Source organism: Terrapene carolina, unplaced genomic scaffold, assembly GCF_002925995.2.
Source record: "Terrapene carolina triunguis isolate 2854851 unplaced genomic scaffold, T_m_triunguis-2.0 Scaffold88, whole genome shotgun sequence".
NCBI lineage: Eukaryota > Metazoa > Chordata > Testudines > Emydidae > Terrapene > Terrapene triunguis.
In genome coordinates, this window is record NW_020664439.1 from 49,484,979 (window position 1) to 49,508,670 (window position 23,692).

Sequence of the window (23,692 nt, forward strand, 5' to 3'; positions counted from 1 at the left end):
TTATGCAACGATTCCAGACTATGTGCTACTGGCCTGGTGTGGTAAAGTGTCCTACCATGGAGGACAGAATAAGGCTGCCCTCCCCAGAAACCTTTTGCAAAGGCTTTGGGAGTACATCCAGGAGAGCTTTATGGAGGTGTCCTTGGAGGACTTCCACTCCATCCCCAGACACGATAACAGACTTTTCCAGTAGCTGTACTGGCCGCGAATGCCAGGGCAAATTAATCATTAAACACACTTGCTTTTAAACCATGTATAATATTTACAAAGGTACACTCGCCAGAGGTCCTTTCTCCACCTGGTGGGTCTGGGAAGAAGCCTTGGGTGGGTTCGGGGGGGTACTGACTCCAGGTCCAGGGTGAGAAACAGTTCCTGGCTGTCGGGGAAAACGGTTTCTCCACTTGCTTGCTGTGAGATATCTTCAACCTCCTCCTCATCATCTTCCTCGTCCCCAAAACCCGCATCCCTGTTGCGTGCTACTCCATTGACGGAGTCAAAGCACAGGGTTGGGGTACTGGTGTCTGCATCCCCTAGAATGGCATGCAGCTCATCATAGAAGCAGCATGTCTGGGGCTCTGACCCGGAGCGGCCGTTTGCCTCTCAATGAAAAAGTGAAATGTTTTGTTCCAACAGTGTTGAAATGGGACCTTCCCCCGACCCAGCTTTCTCCTAAATAACATTCCTGCCAAATCGACCCAATTTCCTGAAGCATTTTGGTTTGGGCAGAACTGCATGCTCCAGTGGAGCACAGTTCCATCGCAAGGTGTCTGACCAGCTCTATCGGTGGGAGTGTGTGGAGTGTGGTTAAGGTAGAACCTGTAGGGATGTTGGGTTGGGGGAAACAAACCTGGCCTTTTACTTGTTTGGCCCAGCAGAGGAGCTGAAAGGATCGGCTTTGGAGGCAGAACACACAGACTTCTTGGGAAATGCCTGGCCCAGCTGCAATTTTCCAGTGTGAGAGCCGAAATAAGGTGTCAGAATTCTGTATTTTTACCTCAGATCAATAATTAGTGCAATGGGCCGGGCACCGAGTCACCGAAATGCAGATCACACATAGGAGTCAGGCATCAGGCGGTATTTAGAAGCCCATTTGTGAGAGTAGGGCTCCTTGTTTCCCTTTCTGAGCCCAGTGATCTGGGTTCTAATTCCTCCTCTGCCATACTGCCTTCCTGGGTGGCCTTGGGTAAGTTCCTTACCCTCCCTGGGCCACCTCATAAATACAGGGAGAATAACCTTTCCTTACCAGCCAGGTAGTCCATGAAGGGTTGTGAAATGTGCTGAGATCCTTGGATGGAAGGTGCTATGCGGGTGCAAAGCTTTGTGATGTATTTTCAGCTGTTTATTTCACAAGCTGCTAATATTATTCCTGGCATTTTGCAAGTCAGATTTGCAATAATTTTTGATGGACACGCCCCTTTTGTAAGAAGCTTAGTTCCTTCTTTTGTGTGCATGTGCGTGCGCGTGTGTACATAACGTACGTGTGCCCTTACGTGGCTGGGAGGCTAAGGGCCAGTGTGCTTTGCAGAGCGAAACAAAAAGAGCCTCGTGGTGATTCTACAAAAATAAATGAGTGATGTGAAAATATCCTAAACCTCAACCCTTATTCTTTCATTAGCCATACAAACATGTTTCATGAGTAAAGCCAAATCTTAACTGTGAACTGTAATGCGGAACTGGGCGGCTGGAGGGATTGGCTAGGTGCAGTGGAGTATTTCCCTGTTAAGTTACTCGCCCAAAGCCGGTCGAGGTTGGAACTCACTACTCATGTCTGCCCTGTGGCCAGTGACATGGGTTGGCATTCTCTGCTTGCCTAGTACCCACTGGCAGTCTCAGCAGAGAGGCCAAGAAGCAAGCGGGCATACAGATCTCAGAGTCAGCTATGATGAATGTTATACTTCTGGTGCCTATTGTTCAAGCTCCAGGACTATTAATCTCTCTGTTCACCAGCACTTTGACTCACAATTTTATGACCACGTCTGGAAGGCTTTTGTAAATGTTATTTTCAAGCACCAAGCCAACTTCTCCATTGTCAGCTTGATCCTTGCATTGTTACAAGGCTGTAATTCCAAAGCCCGGGGTCTAGCAACGTGAAGAGAGCAACTTGCAGCCTGCACCTCGCCTGCTTTCCTAGCAACTCATGTGTTTGGGTTTGTACAAACAGAACCCCAATGCTCTGCTACATTTCCTGGTGTAGTAAGATGAGGCCCTGAAACAGAAACCCTTGTATCAGAGGCCCAGTATGAGGCCTAAGGCCTAAAGTAATGGTCAAGACTTTGCTAACATAAAGCAAAGTTAAGCTGTGAGCCAGAGGCAGGCCCTACTCACAGAAGCTGGCAAGGAAAGGGCTGATGTTGCACAAATATACATACCTAAAAAGTACTGGACACTAGAGATATAAACGTGTCCTGATGGTACCAGAACACTCCAATACTTGCACATTCCACACTGATAACAAGGACAGGGGCAAAAGGGGAATATGATGGATAGAGTTGTTTTGTTCGAACCAACATGTACAAGGTGAGAGGCAGCACCTTACTGCGTAGAAGGGTTGTACCTTACTACGTAGGGGGGTTGCACCTCAATACATCAGGAGTGATGCGTAACTTGTTTGTACCCGTGTATAAGAATACATCCCCGGGGCGGTGTCTTTGTCCGGCCTAGGGGGCAGTGGAGTGTCCCGCCACGGACTGAGCTGGTCCATTGTCAGGGAGCACATATGTACTAGCAGAACTGTAGACATCTGATCCGGCGAGCTAGAGACTGTGTTTCGTTTGACAATAAACCTGGCCGGGTGCCTTCGTACCTTACTAGAGTCTGTGGTCATTGGGGGTTCTCTCGGGGTCTGCTGTGTCAGCGATCTGCGCAGAGCCAGGGCAGCACACAGAGGGAACACACACACAGCCGACTGTTATCAACATTGAAGAGAGCAGAGCACCACACCGGTGGCATCTGACAACACCTGGTAGACAGGGTGGCCCGGAAAGGACCAGCTACTCCATTACTGCTAGTGTCACTGTGACATCTGGCAATGTAAGACAGTGGCAAATCAGACGTGGGTTCTAGCCTTGAAATGTGGAGATAGATCTGGATTCTGAACACCCCAAAGTTTGAGGGGTGTTTGGAGCTGGGTTTTTCTTTAAACTTGAATATTTCCCTTTCTGTCCCTAAATAGAGTCCTGGTGTGACTTTATTTGGGGGGACTATTCACAGGAGTAACTGGACTTGAGTCCTTGCAGAGGTTCCACCATGAATGAGATCAAAGCAGCTGTGCTGTAGCAAGTGTGGGTGCCAGCAAATCAGTGGGAAGAAGGTAGGTAGGTGGTGGGTTGACAGGCAGGGCTGTGGTATATAAGCAGCTTAGCATGACTGCAAACACTGCATTGTTCTACTGGCCTAACAATGCCTGGGAACTCGCTGTTGGTCATTCTCTGCAGCGAGTGGGGATTGTAGCAATGGGGGTAAACTCAGAGCCTCATTTCTACCTAATGATCTCCTACTGCAATACAAACTGAAGCCAGCTGAAAATGATATGGTATCGCCACCCCACATTGTGTTGTGATCCTATCCACTCTCCCAAGCTAAACAGAGCCCGGCTGGGTCAGTAATGTTCTGATGGGGACCTTCCGGACCTAGTGGCTGGCGGATGTGGGGTTGGTGTCTCCTTTTGGAACACGTCCCCAGCCTGGTGAGAGGGTGCTGTGCTAGCATAGGGACCATGGGTCGGATGGGATGTAACGCTGGCCCTAACCAACTGCCATCCTTAAACACCGCCCTGCCTCGTTGCAGTGGCAGCGATTGACCCGGTGGCCTAGCTCAGTTCCAACCGGCTCAGCATTGCTCAACATCCTCACGCCGCTTTTATTTAGGCGCCCAACTTACTTCTCCTCCCCCCGCCCCCACTGCCATTTCAATCAGTTCTTCTTCACATCCCGTCCCCAGCCATTGCACGGCGTTCCCACCCTCACCTGCTCCAGGTACAGCTGCCCCATTTCACCGTGGGTACAGCCGTGTGTTGGGGGCAGGTAATGGGATCTCTTTCTTTAGCTGGCAGAGATGGTGAAGCCCTTCCAGTTTCCTGGGGGTGACAGTTGCTATATGAATGTCAGTTGTGACAGATTCAGGTGATGTGGCCCAGGCTGTAGCGTTCCTGCAGCTACCTGCTCAGGTACGTTTCTGTATGTGAGTTCTTAGAATTTGTTCTTTTGCTTTCTCAGACATTATGGAGCGGCTCTGGCCTCCAGTGAAATGATCCCGGGGTATCTAGGGATGAGATTGGAGGAAAAAGTTACACTAGCCTGCCACCCTAGTGAAACCCAGAACTGTAGGAAATGCTCATAGCAAAATCTGAAACCACACGGTGTTCGACTGGTGTGAGGGTTTGTCACTAACTAGAAACTCACCCCAGCTTTGTAGAAAGATTCATGGACAAATCTGACCCATTTCTGGTTTGTATCAAAACCCAATGAAACTGCGTGGCTCTGAATGAGTTTCACTTTGTTTGGGGTTCAGGCACTCAGGGTTGATAAAGCCCCCCGGGCTGGAACAGAAGGGAAGAATTCACACCAATATGTGTGTGTGCCACAGAGGCAGCATAGTGTAATGGGACTGAGCACCGGGTTGGAGGGGGGGCCACCTGAGAGCTGTTCCCATCTCTGCCTGGACTGGCCTTACAACCCTGATTCAGCTACACTGCGCCTCTGAATCTGAGGTACTGTAGATTCCGCTTGTTAGCTACCCCTTGGTTGCCAGCAAAAAGCTGCCATTATCCGGCAGTTGCTAATAAGTGGATGTAGCAGGGTGCTGGTGCAGAGGCACCTAATTAGCCCCTGCTCAGCCAGCCCCAATCAGGGGAAATAGATTGGGGCTGGGGAGAAGTCTGGTGCCTGGCCTTTAGAACTGGCTGCACCTGTGGGCCTGAGGGTTCAAGGGCTATAAAGGCTGGCTGGCAGCCAGAAGGAAGGGGGATGGCCAGGGGAAGGTCAGTCTCCGGGCTGAGGGCAGGCTCTGGGTGGAAGGGGAGATTGTAAGGCCTGCAAACTGTATATAGTATCTCACTGGTGGTGGGAGAAGTCTGTAAATAAACCCATGGGTGCTGCAGAAGGAGAAGCCTCTCTGTGCTTTATTGGGGCCCCAGGAAGAGGGGCGGGCAGAGGACCTGTTACAGTGGAAAGCAAGTTTGCAGGGCTGCAGCCAGGGAAGGCAGCGCTGGGGCATGCATGAGAGATGACAGGTAGGATGGGGACTGACTGAAGAGCTCTGAAAATGCAGACAAGTCGCTTATGCTTGATACAATAGACAGTGGGGAGCCAGTGGAGGGATGCACAGTGTGACATGGTCAAAGCGACTGGCTAGGAAAATGGTCTTCGTAGCGGTATTCTGAATGGATGTGAGCAGGGCAAGACAGCGTTTGTCAAGGCCAGAGAAAAGGATGCTGCAGTAATCAAGACGTGAGATGAGGAGAGCTTGGAGGAGAGTTGTAGGTCAGGTCTGCTGTCCAAAGTTAAATCAACCCAGCTATGTCACTCAGAGGGGTGAAAAATCCACCCCCTTTGAGCGACGTAGTGAAGGCGACCTAACCCCTGGAGTAGACAGCGCTAGGGCGATGGAAGAACTCTTCTGTCAATCTAGTTACCGCCTGTTGGGGAGGTGGATTAACAACAGCAGTGGGAGAACCGCCCCCTGTCACTGTAGTGAGAATCTAGGTTTCAAGTGGAGAGAAGCCCCTCGGGGGAGGGATAGCTCAGTGGTTTGAGCATTGGCCTGCTAAACCCAGGGTTGTCAGTTCAGTCCTTGAGGGGGCTATTTAGGGATCTGGGGCGAAAATCTGTCTGGGGATTGGTCCTGCATTGAGCAGGAGGTTGGACTAGATGACCTCCTGAGGTTTCTTGCAACCCTAATATTCTATGATTCTAAGCCCATAGCCAAGTGAATGGATAGGAAAGGATGTATCTTAGCGATGTTACACAGAAATAATATGCAAGACTTTGGCTGTGTCTACACAATGTAGACTGAACCAGCACAGCTCTGCTGGTATAGCCCCTAGCATAGGTGCATCCTACCCTGACAGAAGGGGTTTTTCCATCGGTGTAAGAATGTCACCTCCCTGAAGGGTGGTAGCTACATTGACTACAACCTCTTCCGTCGACGTAGCTGCATTTACACTGGGGGTGGTTGGCAGCATAACAGTGACAACTGGGCAATTTTTCCCCACACCCCTGATCAAGGCACTATGTTGATAGAACGTTTTCAGTGTAGACAGAGGCTGGATATGTCCGAATTAAAGATGACACCCAGGTTCTGGGCCTGAGTAATGGGCCAGATGGTGGTGGTGTCCACAGTGGGCAAGAAAGGAGGTATCAGGGAGGGCTTGGGGTGTGTGGGGAGATTAGGGGCTCTGGTTTAGCTATGCCTAGCTTGTGCTCAGATGTACATGAGGTGTGTCAGAGCGACAGGCCGAGATTTTAGTTTGGACAGAAGGAGACAGGTGTGGAGTAAAGAGAGAGATCTAGGCAGTCAGCGTAGAGATGGTAGTTAAATTTGTGTTTGCAGATGTGATTACGCAGAGGTAAGGGGACCCAAGCAGAGCCCTAAGGAATCTCCACAGAGGGGCTGTCTGCACTGGGGTCCAGCTTGAGTAGACATACCTGCAGTAGCTGTGATAACAGGCGGAAGGAGCAGCAGGAGAAGAACCAAGATGGGTCAGAACCCTGGAACCCAAGGGAGGACAAAATTTTGAGAAGAGCATCCAGCAGCGGTGTCCAAGTCGGCTGACCCGTCAAGGAGGGTGAGGATCGAGTACTGCTTCTGAGGTTGGGCTAGGAAGAATTCTCATTACAGACTTTGGTGAGAGTGGTTTCAGGACGTGCCGGGGGAGAAAGCCAAACTGGAGAGGGCTATGATGGAGCATACACACACACTCATGCTCAAGTGTTCCTTTTAGACTGTGAAAGTGGCTTTTCAGTGTTTCACATATATCAGCGTGAAAAATTCCCAGTCTCCTGAAGCGTCACAGAAAATGACAATATGCAGGGTGTGAAACCACCTGAATCAGCCAAACAAAATCACTCTGATGTTGACTATTTTAGCAGCTTTGTTGCCCAGTCCAAGAGAGCTGGAGGAGGGGAGCAAGGCTGGGTGGGAACACTTGGCAGAGAGGAGACCAGCACCTGGTCATGGGAAGCCTGCTCTAGCCCATAGAGTGGGATACTGCATTTGCAAAACTCAGCAATTTTATTGGATTTTGGGTTTTTTGAAAACGGAAATCCCAGAAACACGCACTAATCAAGGAGAGACTATCTGGAGTCAATGCTATTAAATCCGGAAAATAGATTTTAATTTGAAAATAAAGTGCAGTCTCATATTACAGCTACATCATTTAAAATAACAGCAAGAGTAAGAATACCTTTGTGAGCATTATTAGAGATGGGCCTTACCCAGATTCCCGAACCAGCCTCCAGACACAGAGAGGGGGTGTGGCTCTGCCTTGCCTGGAGGTCCCTTTACGCTACTCTGGCGATGTAAAGAAGTGCTGAAGGCCTCAAATCTCCCCATGGAGATTCTCACAGACTCATGGGGTCTGTCTACACTGCAATTAGCCACCCACCGCTGGTCCGTGCCAGATGACTCGGGGTTGCGGGGCTCTGGGTGTGGGGCAATTTAAGTGCAGTGTATGCGCTGGGGCTTGGGCTGCTCTGGGACCCTCCCACCTCGCAGGGACCTGTACACCACAATAAAACAGCCCCTTGGCCCGAGCCCTGCGAGCCCAAGTCAGCTGGCACGGGCCAGCCGCGGGATTTCATAGGCGCTGTATTGGGGGCAGGGGGCAAAGCACGCATGTACATCCATGCACACATGCCCACTGATGCCGGTTCCCTAGGCTCACTGGCTCTCTCCCCCCGCCTGGAGTGGTACCCGGGCTGCAGGTGCGGGAGGGGATGGGACGGCTTAACGGGGGAGCCCCAGTCGCTGCTGGCAGCCACTCGGGCACCGGCTGCTGCAGCGATGTCGCTGCTCTGGTGCTGCTGGGGCCGCCTCCCTGCTGGGGCTGCTGCCACCAAGGGGACGCCACATGACGGGCTACTGCTCCCCCCCCCCCCGCATTCCCTTCTCTTCCCCATCTCCTCCCCCTTACTCTCCCCCAGCCCACCCCCCTTCCCCATTGTCTTTTCCCCCCCCATACCACCCTCACCCTTGCCCTGTCCCCCCTACCCCCGTGGGCACTCACTGTACAGGAGACAGGTGGGCACTAGGACCAGGGCCGGCTCCAGGCACCAGCCCACTAAGCTTGTGCTTGGGGCGGCACCTGGAGGGGGCGGTGCGGTGCTCCGGCTCCGGCCGCCGGGGAGAGCGGAGCTGCAGTGGGCTCGCCGCCCTCCCCCGGCGCTCTGGCCGCCAGGGAGAGCGGGGCCGCGACTGGGCTCACCGCCCTCCCCGCGGCGCTCCGGCCGCCGGGGAGAGCGGAGCCACGGCGGGCTCTCCGCCCTCCCACCGGCGCTCTGGCCGCTGGGAGAGCGGAGCCCCGGCCGGGCTCTCCGCCCTCCTCCCGGGGCTCCGGCCGCCAGCGGAGCCGCGGCGGGCTCCCCGCCCTCCCCCCGGCGCTCCAGCCGGTCGGGGAGAGCGGCCCGTGGCCGGGCTCGGAGCCCTCCCCTGCCGCGCTCCGGGGGGGGGACGGGGGCGGCGGGAGGCTTTTTTGCCTGGGGTGGCAAAAAAGCCAGAGCCGGCCCTGACTAGGACCCAGGAGGTGGCATCAGCTGCCGAGGCAGCAAACGTTCCGCCCCCCCCCGGCTCCCCACAAGCCGAAACGTGCAGGTGGGAAGTGCAGTGTGGGAAGGACAGAGCCCCTCTTCTCCCCCCCACGCCCCGAGGCAAGCCCAGCAAAGCAAGCCCTGCAGGGCAGCTTGGCACTCATAGAAATGGGGGGGCAAGCGGCACATGACCCCATGTAACCCCCCACACCTCGTTTCTGTTTGGGGGGGCAATGCCCCCCCCCACCTCCTCCAAACTACGTCCATGTGGGTTTTTAATTGCAGGGCAGACGTAACCATAGACGTCCAGGCCAGAAGGGAACGTCAGAATCATCTAGGCTGCCCTCCTGCATGTTGCCGGCCACAAAGCCTCACCCCCTAGTCCTGTAATAGGCCCACGACCCCTAGCTGAGTTGCTGAAGTCCTCAAAGGTGGTAAAGATTCTCCGCGTAAGCAGGCTCCCTGGCAGCAGAAAGCTGGTAGAACGGCTCTGCACTGTCCCTGTTGCAGCCCTGGCTGGGTGGTTCTGGGTGGGGGTTCAGGCTCTGCTGGCTGTCTAAGCCCCCTAGGGGGCCATGTGCAGCTCAAGCAAAAACCGGAGCAGCTGTGAGGCTGCTCTAACGTACTGCAGGGCTGAGCCAGGGCCAGAAAAGCTTCCTTTGGCCTCTCCAACTCTGTTCCTGCCCTGAGTGCATCTCAGCCAGGGTGGGTCATTGGGGCCCTGGTTTGGGATCTGAGCTTCCCGCTCCAGTCTATCACTGTGATGGGCTGAATCCAAACACCCGGAACTGTTGGGGTCCAGATTTCCAACCCCCAGGCTTCCAGGACAGCTCAGACCAGGCAGGGCTTAGGGAGACCTTGTGTGGCAACATGAGGCAGCAGAGGCTGGGAGCTAGGCAACCAGAGGGTCCATCTATGTCCAGCCTCAACAGAGAGCTGAGTTCGGCATGCTCTCTGTCCGAGGGGCAACGCAGGCAGGAGCGTTGGCTCTGCTCATTACCAAGGTAAGGCCCTGGCCTGAGCTGTGGCTGAGGACCACGTGGTGCAGCTCAGCAGGGGGCTGCAGAGGTGATGTCCTTCAGCCACCGAGGCGCTCTCCCAAGCTAGACCAGACTCCTCCGACTTACCCCAGTGCCAGCGGCCACGGCTCGCTGGGGCAGAGCCACACAACCTGGGCACCGCTGTACTGGCTCTGTGCCACCAGAGCTGGATTTACGGCCACGTTATGCTTCTGGTGTGTCACAAAGTGACCCTGGCATGGGGAATGTGGGCCCAGAACTTCAGCCTGGTGTGAGAATTTGGCCAATCCCAGCTCTAGACATACATCTTTAAGGCCTACTCCTTTCATGGACCGCTGCAGCCTTGTCCTGGGCATCTGCCCGGCCACTTCCTTCAGAGCATATCCTCATTGCTTTCAAACACTGGATTCCTGTAAGCTACCCTGTTGTCCTCCACTGGTATCACCCTGGACTCTGAGAAGACGGTTTCGTTCAGAGGAGGCCAGGCTGAGTCCTGCTCCAGCATCCTTTGCAGCCTCTTGTAATGGCTCTTGGACTGGTACTGGAAGCACTTTTTGAGCAGCATCCAGAGGGCTCTGTTTTCAATGACAGCCTCCTGCGAAAGTAAGGGCCAAGAGTGAACTACTGACAAGCCTAGAGCATGGCTTTCCCCCTTCAACCACAGGACAGGCTCGGCACAAGGAGTGGGAAAGCAACTCTCCCACCCTGTCCTGCTGATACACTTCACCGCACAACCCCTGGGCTGCCCGCTTCAAACCCTCAGCTCTAACACTCCTACATCCTAGCAACCCCACTCAAACCAATGGGCCTTCACAGCTCTGAAAATCAGCCCAAGGTACTGAGGGCTTCTGGCAATGGGGTGGATGGTGCTTCACTCCACACTGCCTAATTACTGGAGGGTAAGAGAGGAGTTCATCTCTCAATGTTCATTCACTCCTGGGTCCCGGGGGGTAGCTGCCAGCAATGGGTGCCAAGCAGGGCCACTGATCCACTAGGATCTGGAGGGGGATCACCAGTGCTGCTCATGTGGGCTTCCCAGCATCCACTGCTGGTACAACATTGGGCTACTGTTGACTTGGGATGGAACTGGAGCAGTGACCTAAAGAGTAAAGGTTCCCGTGATCAAGACCCTGAACCATCCTCTCTGCCCACAGGCAGGTGCATTTCCTTTAACAAACTCTGTGTGGCTCCAAGGTGTTGGGAACTCTTCAGTACCAAGTAGGTCTAAATTCAAGCTGCAACTCGCCTCCCTTCCCCACCAGCTTCACTGACCTGCTTCATCGCCGTGCGGCCAGTGTGTGGGGGCAAAGGAAAGAGGGTCCAAAATAGAAATAAGCCAGAGCCACATTGTCTCCACAGAGGAGGAATCTCCTGCTTTCTGCATGCACACAGTTAATTTCTGCTGCTGTAAACCAGAAGGGATCGCCAGCCTATGAATCATTCACATAAACAGCTGCCCTGGTGCTGAGTTGGGGGATTGCTGGTCACAGCCCACTCTGGGTGATCGCATTCGAACCTATCTAGGTGGCCTCTGCAGTTTCAGCAGGATATGGTGTTCTTCACCGCCTGCCCTATGCTGTTGTGCAATGTCTCTGCAGCTCATGAAGTTGTTGCTGGACGTGTCCACGGTGGACAAATGAAAAGTTACTCATCAGTAACTACTAGTCGCTTAAGGACATTGCCCCATGCCTACCTCTGGGCACAAGCCACCTTCTGGAGGAACCGGCCCTCTGGGGCTGAGTCCCTCCTTGTGGGTACGACCATTCAGGTCTGACCTCTCAATGAGAAGTGGGGCCACAGCTGCCTCCCTTCCTTCTGCTAATGTGCAGCATTTGAGTGGAAAACCTCGAAGATGAGGAAGAAAATCCAAACCCTTCTCTGGCCCCGAGAGATGGGCCATCATCCAGCGGGAGCAGTGGTCCCAGTGCCGGCAGCTCATCTCAGAAGGAAAGGCGCCGAGGCTGGGATGCAGCAGCCCACTGCCAGGTTTGGACATTTGGATCCCAGTGAGCGCTGCTTTTCTAGATGTTCCCATGCTTGGTCGAGCCAGGGCAGGGAGGACACCTATGCCATATGGGAGTAATATGCAGAGCCAACACCCTGGGAAAAGCTTCTTTCACCGCAGTATGCACTGTGGAGTTTTGGGAGCCGTTTGGGCTCCCTCTGCAGAAAGAGCCCTGCAGATAAGCTACTGCAGGGAGGGGAAGAATGAAATTCTTAGCAGCACAGGAGTCCCCCTACCAGCTCAGACCTTAGTCCCCCCATCTGCTGCCTGATGTGCCCAGTGCCGGATGCCAGGGATATAGTCCATAATTAGCCAATTGGGCCCTGTGGTGCATAGGCCAGGAGAGCGGAGGAGCTGGAGGGTGTACACAGTTCCTCTTGACCCCTGTAGTGGTAAATGTACCCCCGGAGCACAGGGCTGCTGCAGGCTTCTCCTAGCAGCCCTGCCCGAGTGAGACTGTTGGTTATGAACGAGCCCATCTCTAGACACAGCGTTTGGCACTATGAGCCTGTATGGCAGTGAATGCCACCTCCAGTTCCACCAGCAACCGAGTCCTTTCTTTCACCCGTTGTCAAAGCATTCGCTGTTAATTCTGCAAGTGACCAGGGAGCCTCCAGACCCATTTTGCTATTTGGACACTCTTAAAGGTGAGATTAAACACAGGCTCTCACCTCTACAACGAAGGACACAGCGAATGTGACCAGCAGCATTATCACCATGGAGATTCTCCAGAAGGTGGGGGTGCACACGAGCTGGGAGAAAGGGAGATGGAACCCAGTCAGCAATGTGTGTGCACCTGCGAGCGTTTGTGTGAGCTGACATCCTCAGAGCACAGCATCCTCGTTGGCTGGACGTGTTAGCCACTACCTGCTGAGCTGACGGGGGTGAGCTTGGTCTCTAGCATGATGAAATCCTGATAAAGAAGAACTGAAATAGCCTTCAATCTCATGACACAGCAGAAAAAACAGAGCTGCAGCTTTGGAACAGGAAATCTAATTTCTCTCTTTCTTTTTAAAAGTGCGAGAGCGAGAGAGGTCATTCCAGCTCCGAATCCAGATCCAGACTTCCCAAAGGTTGGGTATCTTGGAATCTCTGGTTTTGGTTCAACTCATTTGAGGGCTGGAGCCCAGATCCAAAATAGGGATTGGTGCTTTCACCCAGAGTTTGGGTTCCCATGTGTTTCTGTTTTTCCTCACCAAAGATTGAGGCTTCATGTATGATGTAAACTAAATCCCTCTCTTCCAAGCCGATTCGAATGACATTGCTGTCATGACCGTTCTTCCCAGAGCCAGTTTTAGTCCATGATAACAGTGATGGTGAGAATGTGTTACTGTGGGTATGGAACTACCTGGGATAATGCTTCCTTTCAAGTGCCACTGGGTGAGGTGGGTTTGGTGACGTAGACACCTCCCCGGTAGGGACTGAACTGAACAATACACATAGGTCTCTATCCAGCTATCAGGTGTTAAGAGTGCCCAGATCCAAGCTGGTTTCAGTCTGGCAATGTAGAGGTGACCGAATGTATATCCCCAGAGCCCCAGGAACTGTTCAGTCCTTCTCATCTGACTCAAACCGACTTTAAACTTAACTTGGCTTCCGACTTACTGGAACACCCAGTGAGACTGTGCAGGTTGTCAGATGTGTCCTACTGCAGACTGTTAATGAAATACAGTATGCAGTGGTGTTGTAACCGTGTCAGTCCCAGGATTTTAGAGGGACAAGGTGGGGGTTGTAATATCTGTTATTGGACCAACTTCTGTTGGTGAGAGAGACGAGCTTTCGACCTTCCCTCACCCAGACCTGAGGAAGAGCTCTGTGTAAGCTCAAAAGCCTGTCTCCCTCTCACCAACAGAAGCTGGTCCAATCAAAGATATTCCCTCCCCCACCCGGTCTCTCTAATAAAATACAGGGTTAGAGCACAGAGAACACATCCTGACATGATACTTACATCCATCCGTGAGTAGAGACCGTCAATGTCGGCAAACACAAAGAAGACACAGATGCCCAGCTGCACCACTAGCACAAGTACAAATATATCTAAGGGACAAGAGCAGTCAGGTGAAACAATGTGGTTATGAGTGTCCTCAGCTGCTCACATACTCCTGAGTACCTTCCCCCATTATTTACCAGGCCATGCAGTGCAAAACTTCCATGAAATTGTGAAGAGTTTGGAGCTAAAGAAAAATAAACCGAGTAAAAAAACCCTAGCATTGGTCAGTCAAGGGCACACATGCGAGGCTGAGACAAGCCTTATATGTATAGATTTTAAGGCCAGAAAGGACCATTGTGATCTAATCTGACCTTCTGCATCCCAGAGGCCAGAGAACCTCACCCAGTGATTCCTGGATCGAGCCTGGTAACTTGTGCTCCCATCTCTTAGGAAGAAATCTGGGGTGAAACCCTGCCCCTATTGAAGTCAATGGAAGTTTTGCTATTGACTTTCATGGGACCCAGGATATCACTTCTGATCTTGATTAAAGACTGCAAGTGACAGAGAATCTATCACATCCCTAGGTAAGGTATTCTAGGGGTGAATTAGTCTCCCTGTTAAAGTGTGCCCCTTATTTCTAGTCTGAATGGCTCTATTGTCAGCTTCCAGCCACTGGATCTTGCTTCACTTTTGCGTGCTGGACTGAGAAGTCCTCTGCTATCAGAAATTTCTCCATGCAGGTACTTGCAGTCATGATCAAGTCACCTCTTAACCATCTCGAAGAAATGTGATGCTCATGCCCATCCCCGCCAGTGCCCCTAACAAAGAGCCAGACACGCAATCCTCACTCTGGGCTAATTCAACCCTAAAGCAAGGAAAATTCCAAGAGAGTTTTGCCTGATTGGGAATGTAGGACTGGTCCCTCAGAAAGGGTTATCAGCTCAACGAACACCTCCCATTGCAGCTGTCGGGGCTGGACCCGCTGAGCATTTCCTGGTGGACTCTCACAAAGGTGAGGAAGGGAGAGCTGTGCTGCAAGGCAAAGGCCTAGACAGCTTCCTAGGTTTTGTTCATTTCTGACTTCTGGTCGGGCCTTGTGAACGGCCGGCTGGGGGCTTGGGAGTGATTTCCCCCAGGTGGGCACGAGAGGCCATCAGAGCGCACTCCCAGACAGAGCCAGGGACTTCCTCCTTTTCAGTTTGTCTTTGTGGGGTGTATTTTGGGGCCAGGCAGTGATTAACAGGCAATCAGCTCTGGATTCTCATTGCTACTCTGGCCCTTGACTGGGTGATGGGGCCGTTGAAAATGTTCTGGTTTTGGTTTAGTTTTCCTTTGGGATGGGCCCAGACTAAAGCCCTGAATCCTAATCCTCTCAGACATTGATCTATCAGCAGGCTGCAGGGGGCACAGGCCTGCTTAGTGATACCCAGAGCAAAGGCTGGTGGGTAGCCGGCATTTTAATTCTGGTTCTTCTCTTCTTGACATGTGTGGCTGGTCCACATTAGCCTTGGAAAGGCCGCCCACCCCACCACCCCACCAGACACCAAATACCGTTTGTTTGTAGTTTGTTTCATACCAGTTCAGGGGAGCTGATAAACAGGCTGCCCTTTTCTAGATTCCCCTCTTGCTGAAATGCGCCCCAGTCACCAGCTCAGATCCCCAAAGTTCGGGGCAAATTCTGAGAGATGCCGGGCCCCGGGAACCATTGGAGCCGTGCGTCTCAACCAGTTAGATGCTTTTGAAAAATGGTTGGTCCCCTATTTTTGAAAATGTTGGCCAACAAAGCTTTTGCCAAGGTGTTTCCTAGTGAGCTGGCTTTCTCGGGCTCTGCGCCAGGCCATGCTCTGCCTGTCACACGGAATCCGTGCATTGTACTCACAGTTCGTGTGCACGGGCTGCCGGAAGGGCTTTCCCTTGGAGAACACCAGTGCTACCATGAGGCAGTTGATGGTGCTAAGGAGCCACACTGTGGTGTTTTCATAGCTCTTGTAGCCATTGTCCACCCCCTCTCCGGCATCTGCATTCTCCATCCCAGTGAAGCCGATGGTGGCAGCGGAGGAAGAATTCTCCACATGGCTTTTATTCCCGCTGAGGCAGGCACTGCGAAAGAGGAGGCCCTGTGGTCAGTAATGACAGCTGGCACGGCTGGACCAGCCTCCAGCTGGGACTCCCAGAGCGTTCTCAGTCACTAATGAATGGGCCTCTGGCAGCTCTGAGAGGGAGGTCCATTTTGTTATCCCTGCTTTACAGATGAGGAAACTGAGGCAGGGAGAGGGGAATTGATCTGCCCAACAGTGAGGCAGTGGCAGAGGTGGCACTAGATTCCCCAGTCTCCTGACACCCAGAGCCTGTGTGCAAACCACTAGACCATACTTCCCCTTCCCAGAGCTTTGCCATCCATTGTAATAGTACCCAGGCGGTATATTGACATTTACATGGAACCAAACAGGAACCTTCGCTGCAGTAACTGCTGCCCCAGATACTCTCCTTTTGCTATTAGAAATCGTACCCAAGTGATCTGGAGTTCCTGGACTATGCGTAACACACTAGGGCCAATGACTCGTTCAAGGAAAACCCCAGCCTGTCTACACCAGCCTCCTCAATGTGGCTGCCAAAGCAGACCCCCGCAGAGTGCGTCTGAGCACTGTGATGCACACCCTCCCCTTGCCCCACCTGGCCTAGCAGTACCTGTGCTCTGTGAGCTCACGCTCTGGTCTCTCCTGTTTGACCATCCTGCTGTGAGTTCAGCAGAAGCTCTATTATACGTAATCACTCCTCTGGGGCCTGGGCCTAGCCCAGTTCCCAAGCTTGTCAATAGCGACATGTGCCTGGAGTCCCGACACGGGGCTTACCTGTAGATGTTGTGCTGAGCGTACCAGGGCTGCTTCTGGACGGTGACAAAGCCAAAAACCTGCATGCACAGGCTGAACAGGATGTTCAGGACCACGGACAGCAGCAAAGGGGGCGAGATCAGCTGGCCCGGAGGCCTGTATGGGACCAGCTTTGGGTAGGCACCGTTCAAACTCACTGATAAAAGAAGAATGGATTTTTTTTACAAGTACATCCAAGATACCAGCAGCTTGACACTATTATCAGCCATTTAGGGTTAATTGACAGCATCTGACGTCTGTGAAGTTATTTTGGAAACCCCCCGGCCTGCTGTTCCCCTCATGCACACGCTTCAGGGGGGTTACTCCTGATTTACCCTAGCATCAGGGAGAGGTACAGCTCAGTGGAATATCCTGATGCAATGATGCCAAGCAGGGGGTTCATAGCAAGGGAGCTCTCATCAGGCACCAAGAGTCATGGCTGGCACTTTTAAGGCTGCTGTAATCGAGGTCTTTCCCCAGCTCTCTGAACCCCACCATGTGCAGAGCGCTGCTGTCTGCCGTCACACACACACAGAAAGCACTGCAGGCGTAGCACCCCTGTCCTTACTTTCCCTGTGCTTAGAGCGCCCGGGGATTTACTCTTCTCTGTCTCAAACTTGTCTTTCTCTTTTCCCCTCTCTCTTCTCTAGCACTGGTTTCCGCCTTCCACCAGCCGTGCCCAGCTTTCTCCTCCACTGCTTCTGACATCTAGCACGTCCTTATTGCATGTCTCTGCCTTAGCTCTCCGAACCCGTTTGCAACCTCAAACGAAAACCCCTTTCCTGCCTGGCCTCTTTTCTAGATCTGTGCATCCACCGTGTTAGATCTTAGGGTGTAACTCTGTAATCCTGGTCTTTACATGTGGAGAGTACTATGGAGTAAATTCACAATAAAGCTGTCTTGTTTGTCTACAGTAGCAAGATAGAGCCGAGGAGAGTGTATCCATGAAGCTCTTCTTTCCCCCACGTTCCCTTATAACATTACACTCACCTCTTTAATGCACAGCTTTAATATGCGGTATGGGCACTCCGTTCATTACGTGCTGCATTGTGAGTGGCCAGCAGGTGCAGATCCACTCTCTCCCATGCAGGCTTTTATGGAGCTGGCTTGTTACAGCTGTTGCCGTGAATTAGAGTGACAAGAGCCAGATCTCGGAACAAGCTGTGAATCCCCAAAGGGGTTCTAAACAAATCTGTAGGGCCAGCCCGCGCTGGGTGCTACGTGGTCACACTGGCTGCTTGCACAAAGATTGTACTCTTTGGTCCCAGTGATTTTAACCTGTAGCAAGGAGCGAATGCTCTTCTCCAATTGCAGTTGAACTGGGGACTGCGAACTTTTGACCTTACCCCACTGGCTGTGGCTTGCTATCGAGCCCTCCCCCAATGCACCCTTACGCTCTTTCACTTCCGCATGGCTCCGTCTGTATCTCCTGCCCCTGGGATCTTCCAGCTTTGCCTCGATAGTAGAGAAGGCCCTGAGTTTCCTTTCCACCTCAAGTTTCTCTGCACGAGCCGCTGTTGTCTCTCGCCCATAAGAAATTCTCCCAGTTACTGAGACTCACCCCAGATCTGGCTGCCTATCAGCCCAGCACCAAGGATTTCCCATCTACTCGAACCCTTTTCTCTTATTGCGCGGTAAGCCCTCTCTGCTGATTTAATTATACTGTACTCGCTGCGGGGTTTTCTTTTTCTTTTTCAGTGTGCAGGAATATACACTTCCCGGGAGGAAGAAATTAGCTGAGATCTAGTCTCACCCCTACGCAAAAGGTGACTATGGAGCTTACTTGTTATACCAATTACAGTGGTAATAGCCAGATCTTGGAATAAAAACTGGTAATTCCCAAAGGAGTTTAGTTGCTGAAAGGAGAAACAAAAAGAAAACACAAATCAGACATTTGCCGTAGGGTTGTTTGTTTCATCTTCATAAACCCACAGTGTTTCCATAGGGCTAATACTCTGCAGTTTGCTCTGAAAGCCTTGGGAATGCTATTCAGCCAGATGATGTGTACCATGAGTGACAATCCTTCCAACAGAGGCCCTGCCGCCGAGCTTGCACTAAACACACTCGTTTTGTGCATGGTCATTGTGCAAGCTAAGGATCCTTCCAGCTCATTCAAAAAAATGAAGAGAGACTGATCTGAAGGGGCAAGTTCTTTTCTTGATGCCAGATGATTTCTGAATGCAAATCCCTCCTCACTAAATGGGAAGGCTCCATCCAAAGGCAATTTAGGGCGCTCTGGCATTTTTAGCCAATGCACTTTTTAACAGCTGAAAAGTTTCTCTTTGCTCATCTGCCAAAGACCCTCACTCCTCTCCTGCAGGCCCTCATCTGCAAGCAATCCCTTAGCCTCTCTTCTCACTCTCCATCACCTGTGCACATGCCTTTGCCTGAGATAGCGTGCTGCATCTTGCCTTCTGTGTGTGCATTTGTCTGGCCCTGCTTTGGGCCTGGCCCTTCTCCCCCTGAAGTCAGTGGCAAAAGTCGCTCCATTTTACAGATGAGGAGACTGAGGCACAGAGCAGTTCAGCAATTTGCCATAGGGCACACAAGGAGTCTGTGGCTCAGCTGGGAGAAGAAATCAGCTCTCCTGGCTGTGTCTTGGCCATTAGACCCTCCTCCCCCTCTACGGGAGCAGTGGCCTGCTTTAGTTCTAACTGACAAACTCCTGGTCCCAGAGCCATACCCAGTAAAGCAGGAGAACACCCAGGTACTGGATGGTGCTGTACAGTGCCATGTACTTAAACACGCAGAATGAAGTGACGAGAGCAGCACGACCTTGCCTGTGTATGGAAGAGAAAAGATGATAATGATTAGCGGACGGGGGAGGGTGGGGTGCAGCTTTCCCCAGTCCTTTGAAAGTCGGGTTGAAAAGCAGTGCATGAGTTATGGGATGATGAATCCCTGATGGATTATCACCTGGGCCTGTACTTTTGAATCTGAATGTTGTAGCAATGAATTCCTTTGCTGAAGTGCTGCTATGCAGCAGTAGGAAGTGACCCTGCTAACCCCGACTCATGGGCATAGTCCTGACGCCGTTCGCCCCAGACACTGGCTAGCTAAAGTGCATTGAAAATGTAAAGTGTGCTGGGGGTGTTAAGCGTTCTCAGTAAGGCAAGAATACACCAGGGGGCTCTTCCCCAAGCTTTTCAAATCACTGGAGGAACACGGCTGTCTCAGCTATGTGAAATCAGGGCCCCGACCTTCCTACAATGAAAGCCAGTAGCTCATGGATTTCAAGTGCAAAGAAAACAGAGGGGTGTTCTGGGAGGCAGCAAGTCTATTAGTTAGAGCAGTGCCCTGGCAGTCAGGACTCCTGGGTTCTAGTCCCAACTTTCCTCCTAGCTCACTGTGTTGTGTAGATACAAATCCTGTCTCTTTAAGCTGTGGTGGGAGGGTTGTTGGGAACGGCTCTAGGCAGAAGCTCTACAATAAAGCAGCCGAGAGAGAAGTGCTAAGGATAACACTGTTTTCCTTATTCTGATAAAGTTCCTTGTTCAGTGTCGGAAGAAAGTGACTCATTCTGTGATTCTTGACCACTGTCACATTGACGTGTGTAGCCTTGGGCAACTAATTTAGGGCCCAGTCCTGCTTCCCTTTGCTTCAACAGGAGCAGGATCTAGTCCATACCCTGGTTTGCCAATCAGTGAAATGGGGACAATGTTATTTTCCTACCTCGTGGGGCACTGCAAGGGTTCATTATGAGCTCTGAGATCCTCAGGGGATGGCCCCGCAAGGTGTTATTTTATTAGCTGTTTGCACAGTGCGGCAGGGCCCTGTGATGGAGGCCACTATAGCAGTGCCCAGATTTAGCACAACGGACACGTCTGTCTCTTTCTATAGCTCTTTCTTCTTCCTATTTCCCTGGCACTGAAATCCTTCTTAGCCACACGATCCACAGCTGTGGCAGGCCTCCCCCTTCGCAGCTGTGAGGAAATGAAGAGTCCTTGTACTGAAAGCTGTTCTCTTAGCCAGGAGCAGTGCAAAGCGCATCCTCAGGGCCCTGGAGTTTGATGCAGGTTCTGCTGGGATGGGAAAGCCCAGCTGTAACGTGGGACAGGAGCCGATTTCCCTGCTCTAGCAGTGCGCTAAGAGCCTGCGCTCACCTGATCAGCTCGGGCACGCACTCTATGCTGGGGGTTCGGGACGTGAAAGGTGAAGCCACCGACGCCTCCTGCTCTGACAACGATATCCCAGCATGGGCCATTTTCAAAGCCTGAAATGCACAGCCCTGGTCAGTACCCTCCGGCTGGCAATGCACACTGACTGGCCGGCCAGCCCACCAATCAACGCCATCCGTGTACTCCACGGGGCCGCCAGGAGCCAGACAGTGCCACCCCAGCAGTGCACAATACAGGCTGCCGATGGGGCATGGCCAGTCCCTCTAACGCATCTCCTTAGTCCCCTCCTACGGCATGTCAGCTGTATCTTCCAGCTACCTTCCCTGGCAGATCCCAGGGCATAGGCGTGGGAATTAGGGAGGCGGGGGGTGCTGCCGGCCCCGCGCAACTGAGGTCTTAGTTGCCACCCTGCATGCCCCGGAGTCCTGGCTGCCGGCCTTGCACGCCCGGAGTCCCGGCTGCCGGCCTTGCACGCCCGGAGTCCCGGCTGCCGGCCCTGTGCGCCCGGAGTCCCGGCTGCCGGCCCTGCACGCCCGGAGTCCCGGCTGCCGGCCTTGCGCGCCCGGAGTCCCGGCTGCGGGCCCTGCGCGCCCGGAGTCCCGGCTGCGGGCCCTGCGCACCCGGAGTCCCGGCTGCCGGCCTTGCGCGCCTGGAATCCCGGCTGCCGGCCTGGCGCGCCCGGAATCCCGGCTGCTGGCCCTGTGCGCCCGGAGTCCCAGCCTCACCTCTGGGGTCGGAGGAGCGGATAGGGGTAAGGGGGGTGGCTTTTAGCACCCCCACTATTACAAATGTTCCAGTGCCACTTCCCCCTGGCAAGGTGTCAGTGTAAACCCTGCTACTCTCCGCTGGGGGGCAGATCGCTCTTGGGGGCAGCTGCTCCTACTGGCACAGGGCTCTATATGGACTGAGGCAGGGAAGAGTCCAACCCAGGGGCTGTACAGGGGAAGGTAAGAGCTCTTTGTTATCCGCTACCTACAGTGAACAACCTCCTCTTAAACTGCACCATTAAAGGGTGTATTAAAAAGACTGGACTGTCCCCACAGGACAATGCTCCTCATCCCCGACCTTCTGTTCCCAATCATTTAAAAACCCCACTGATGGCCATGAGAGTCTCTCCATTAGCTTTCAGGGGAGATGGATTGGTCCCGAAGGCCCTAACTCTGCAACGAGCTCCGCCCGTGGCTGGCTCTTGTCCCTGGGAGGAACTCACTGCAGGATCATGGCCTAAGCCAGCTGTCCTTGATGCAACTGCTCTGTGGAGAACTTGCCTCTCCAGGGCTACTAAACCTGAGATATTTCCCTGGCACTGAAATGCGTTTTTCAAACCATGTTTAAGTTGGGTTTCCACTCACCCCACAGTCATTGGCTCCATCTCCGCACATGCCCACAAAGTAACTGTAAACCAAACCAAAGAGCATTTCAGCACGGGGCGAAGGGAGCTCGGGGGGGGTTCGTCTGCAAAGCTTTAGATGGAAAGGGCTGTGAGGATTTGCAGGTCTGGAACCCAGGTCGGCTGGCTCCTGGGTGGCTGCGATGTCTACACCACCACCTGACAGTCTGGGGACATGGGGAATAGCAGCTGGTGATCCCTACGGGTCCTAGCACCACTGGATGTCCCACCCACAGAGATCCTGGCTGGTGGAGCCTTCCACATTCCCTGATTGGCCCAGGCACACTATTTAAGGCCTAGGGAAAACAGCTGCAGGCTGCCTGGGCAACTAGGCAGAGCCCTGACTTGCTGCTGCAAACAGAGCCTGTGGTGCACTCCTGATACCTGGCCTAGCTCTTGGGTCCTGGTCCCCTGCTCCACTCCCCTGGTCCCCTTCCTAGCTTCTCCTAATCCCACTTTGGCTGGCTCCCTTGGCTAACGCAGTGCGGCTCCTCGATCTTCACGCTGACCTGATCCTACACCGTGCCACCTGTATGGACTACTGCTTCTGGCCTTGACCATGAACTCGGACCATGTCCTCTACAGCGTAGGCCCTGTCCTTGACTCGCCCCCTCCCCATAACTGGGGTCCTGACAGGGGCTACATTAGTGTAAGTTATTCTTTATATTTCATCGGTAAAATCCCAGCTGGCAGGCTGGGTGACTGAAATACGTCACGCCCAGGACTCTGGATTTTGTGTGCTCCTGAACTGGACTCACCTCAGCTGTCTATTCTGAAGATTTTCTGAAATTCTCCCAGTTCCTCTAGTGCTGGTGCCTGTTCCACTGTGTTCTCTAACCCCAAAATAGGTCTTGATGAGAGAGTGGTAAAAATGCCACCAGCATCAGCGGAGCTGCAACACTGGGAGATTTCCCTAAATCTTGTGTGTAGACAAGCTCCTCTTTTTCTTGCCAATGAAGCAGCAGGACAAATGGGAGTTTGGTGAGAGCACAGGAAAGCCTGAGTGCTGGGCACGGTATGTTTTGGGCGGCCCAGCCTGCTAGCTGGGACTATAAGGCTCATAGAGCCCCTCAGTGGCTCTTCTTTAATGGGCTTAGGGGAAATATTTCCCAAGCTATATTTTTGTAGGAAACTCAGATTTGGGATTTCACCTCAGGCACACAGTTCCCAGTTCTAATTCCAAGATGTTGGACAGGAGGTGATTCTCATTTGACTCCCCTCCAGCCTGTGAATTAACCCAGCACTTTCAATCTTTGAATATTCAGAAAGAACTTACTCCAACTTTTGAAACTCCTCCACCAGGCTGGATTTCTGACCTGGAGACATTCTAGCAAAAACAGTCCCATTGACCAGGAGCTGAAAGGAGAAAATGATTGAAAATCCTTTAGTGTGCTTCTCAACTCCACTTGGTTAAGAAGTCCAGAAGTGATGAGCGTGAATAGGGAGCAGCATAAATCCTAAAACTCACTTCACAGGGGACTTCTGCAGGATCTGAACACAGGAAAGGGCAATGAATGAACCTGCACTGTGCCTCTGCTAATATGGTCTAAAAAAACAAATCAGGGAACAAAGGGCTGACAGGTCGTTTGAGTCAGCGGCTTAATCCTAAATATGCA

At 52.7% G+C, this 23,692-nt stretch overlaps 1 protein-coding gene across 1 annotated transcript in view; it reads right to left on the reverse strand.

Moving 5' to 3' along the window:
- Positions 1-10,136: 10,136 nt before the first annotated feature.
- The window catches only part of LOC112119735 (probable cation-transporting ATPase 13A4), a 65,403-nt gene continuing 51,847 nt past the window's right edge, over positions 10,137-23,692 (reverse strand). The window contains exons 21-30 of the mRNA XM_024218523.2: positions 23,353-23,432; positions 22,039-22,081; positions 20,672-20,781; positions 19,252-19,348; positions 18,352-18,424; positions 16,551-16,725; positions 15,578-15,798; positions 13,717-13,805; positions 12,440-12,520; positions 10,137-10,358 (exon numbers count right to left, since the gene is read on the reverse strand). Coding sequence (XP_024074291.1) covers positions 10,137-10,358; positions 12,440-12,520; positions 13,717-13,805; positions 15,578-15,798; positions 16,551-16,725; positions 18,352-18,424; positions 19,252-19,348; positions 20,672-20,781; positions 22,039-22,081; positions 23,353-23,432 — 1,191 coding nt within the window. The remainder of the gene's footprint in view (positions 10,359-12,439; positions 12,521-13,716; positions 13,806-15,577; positions 15,799-16,550; positions 16,726-18,351; positions 18,425-19,251; positions 19,349-20,671; positions 20,782-22,038; positions 22,082-23,352; positions 23,433-23,692) is intronic.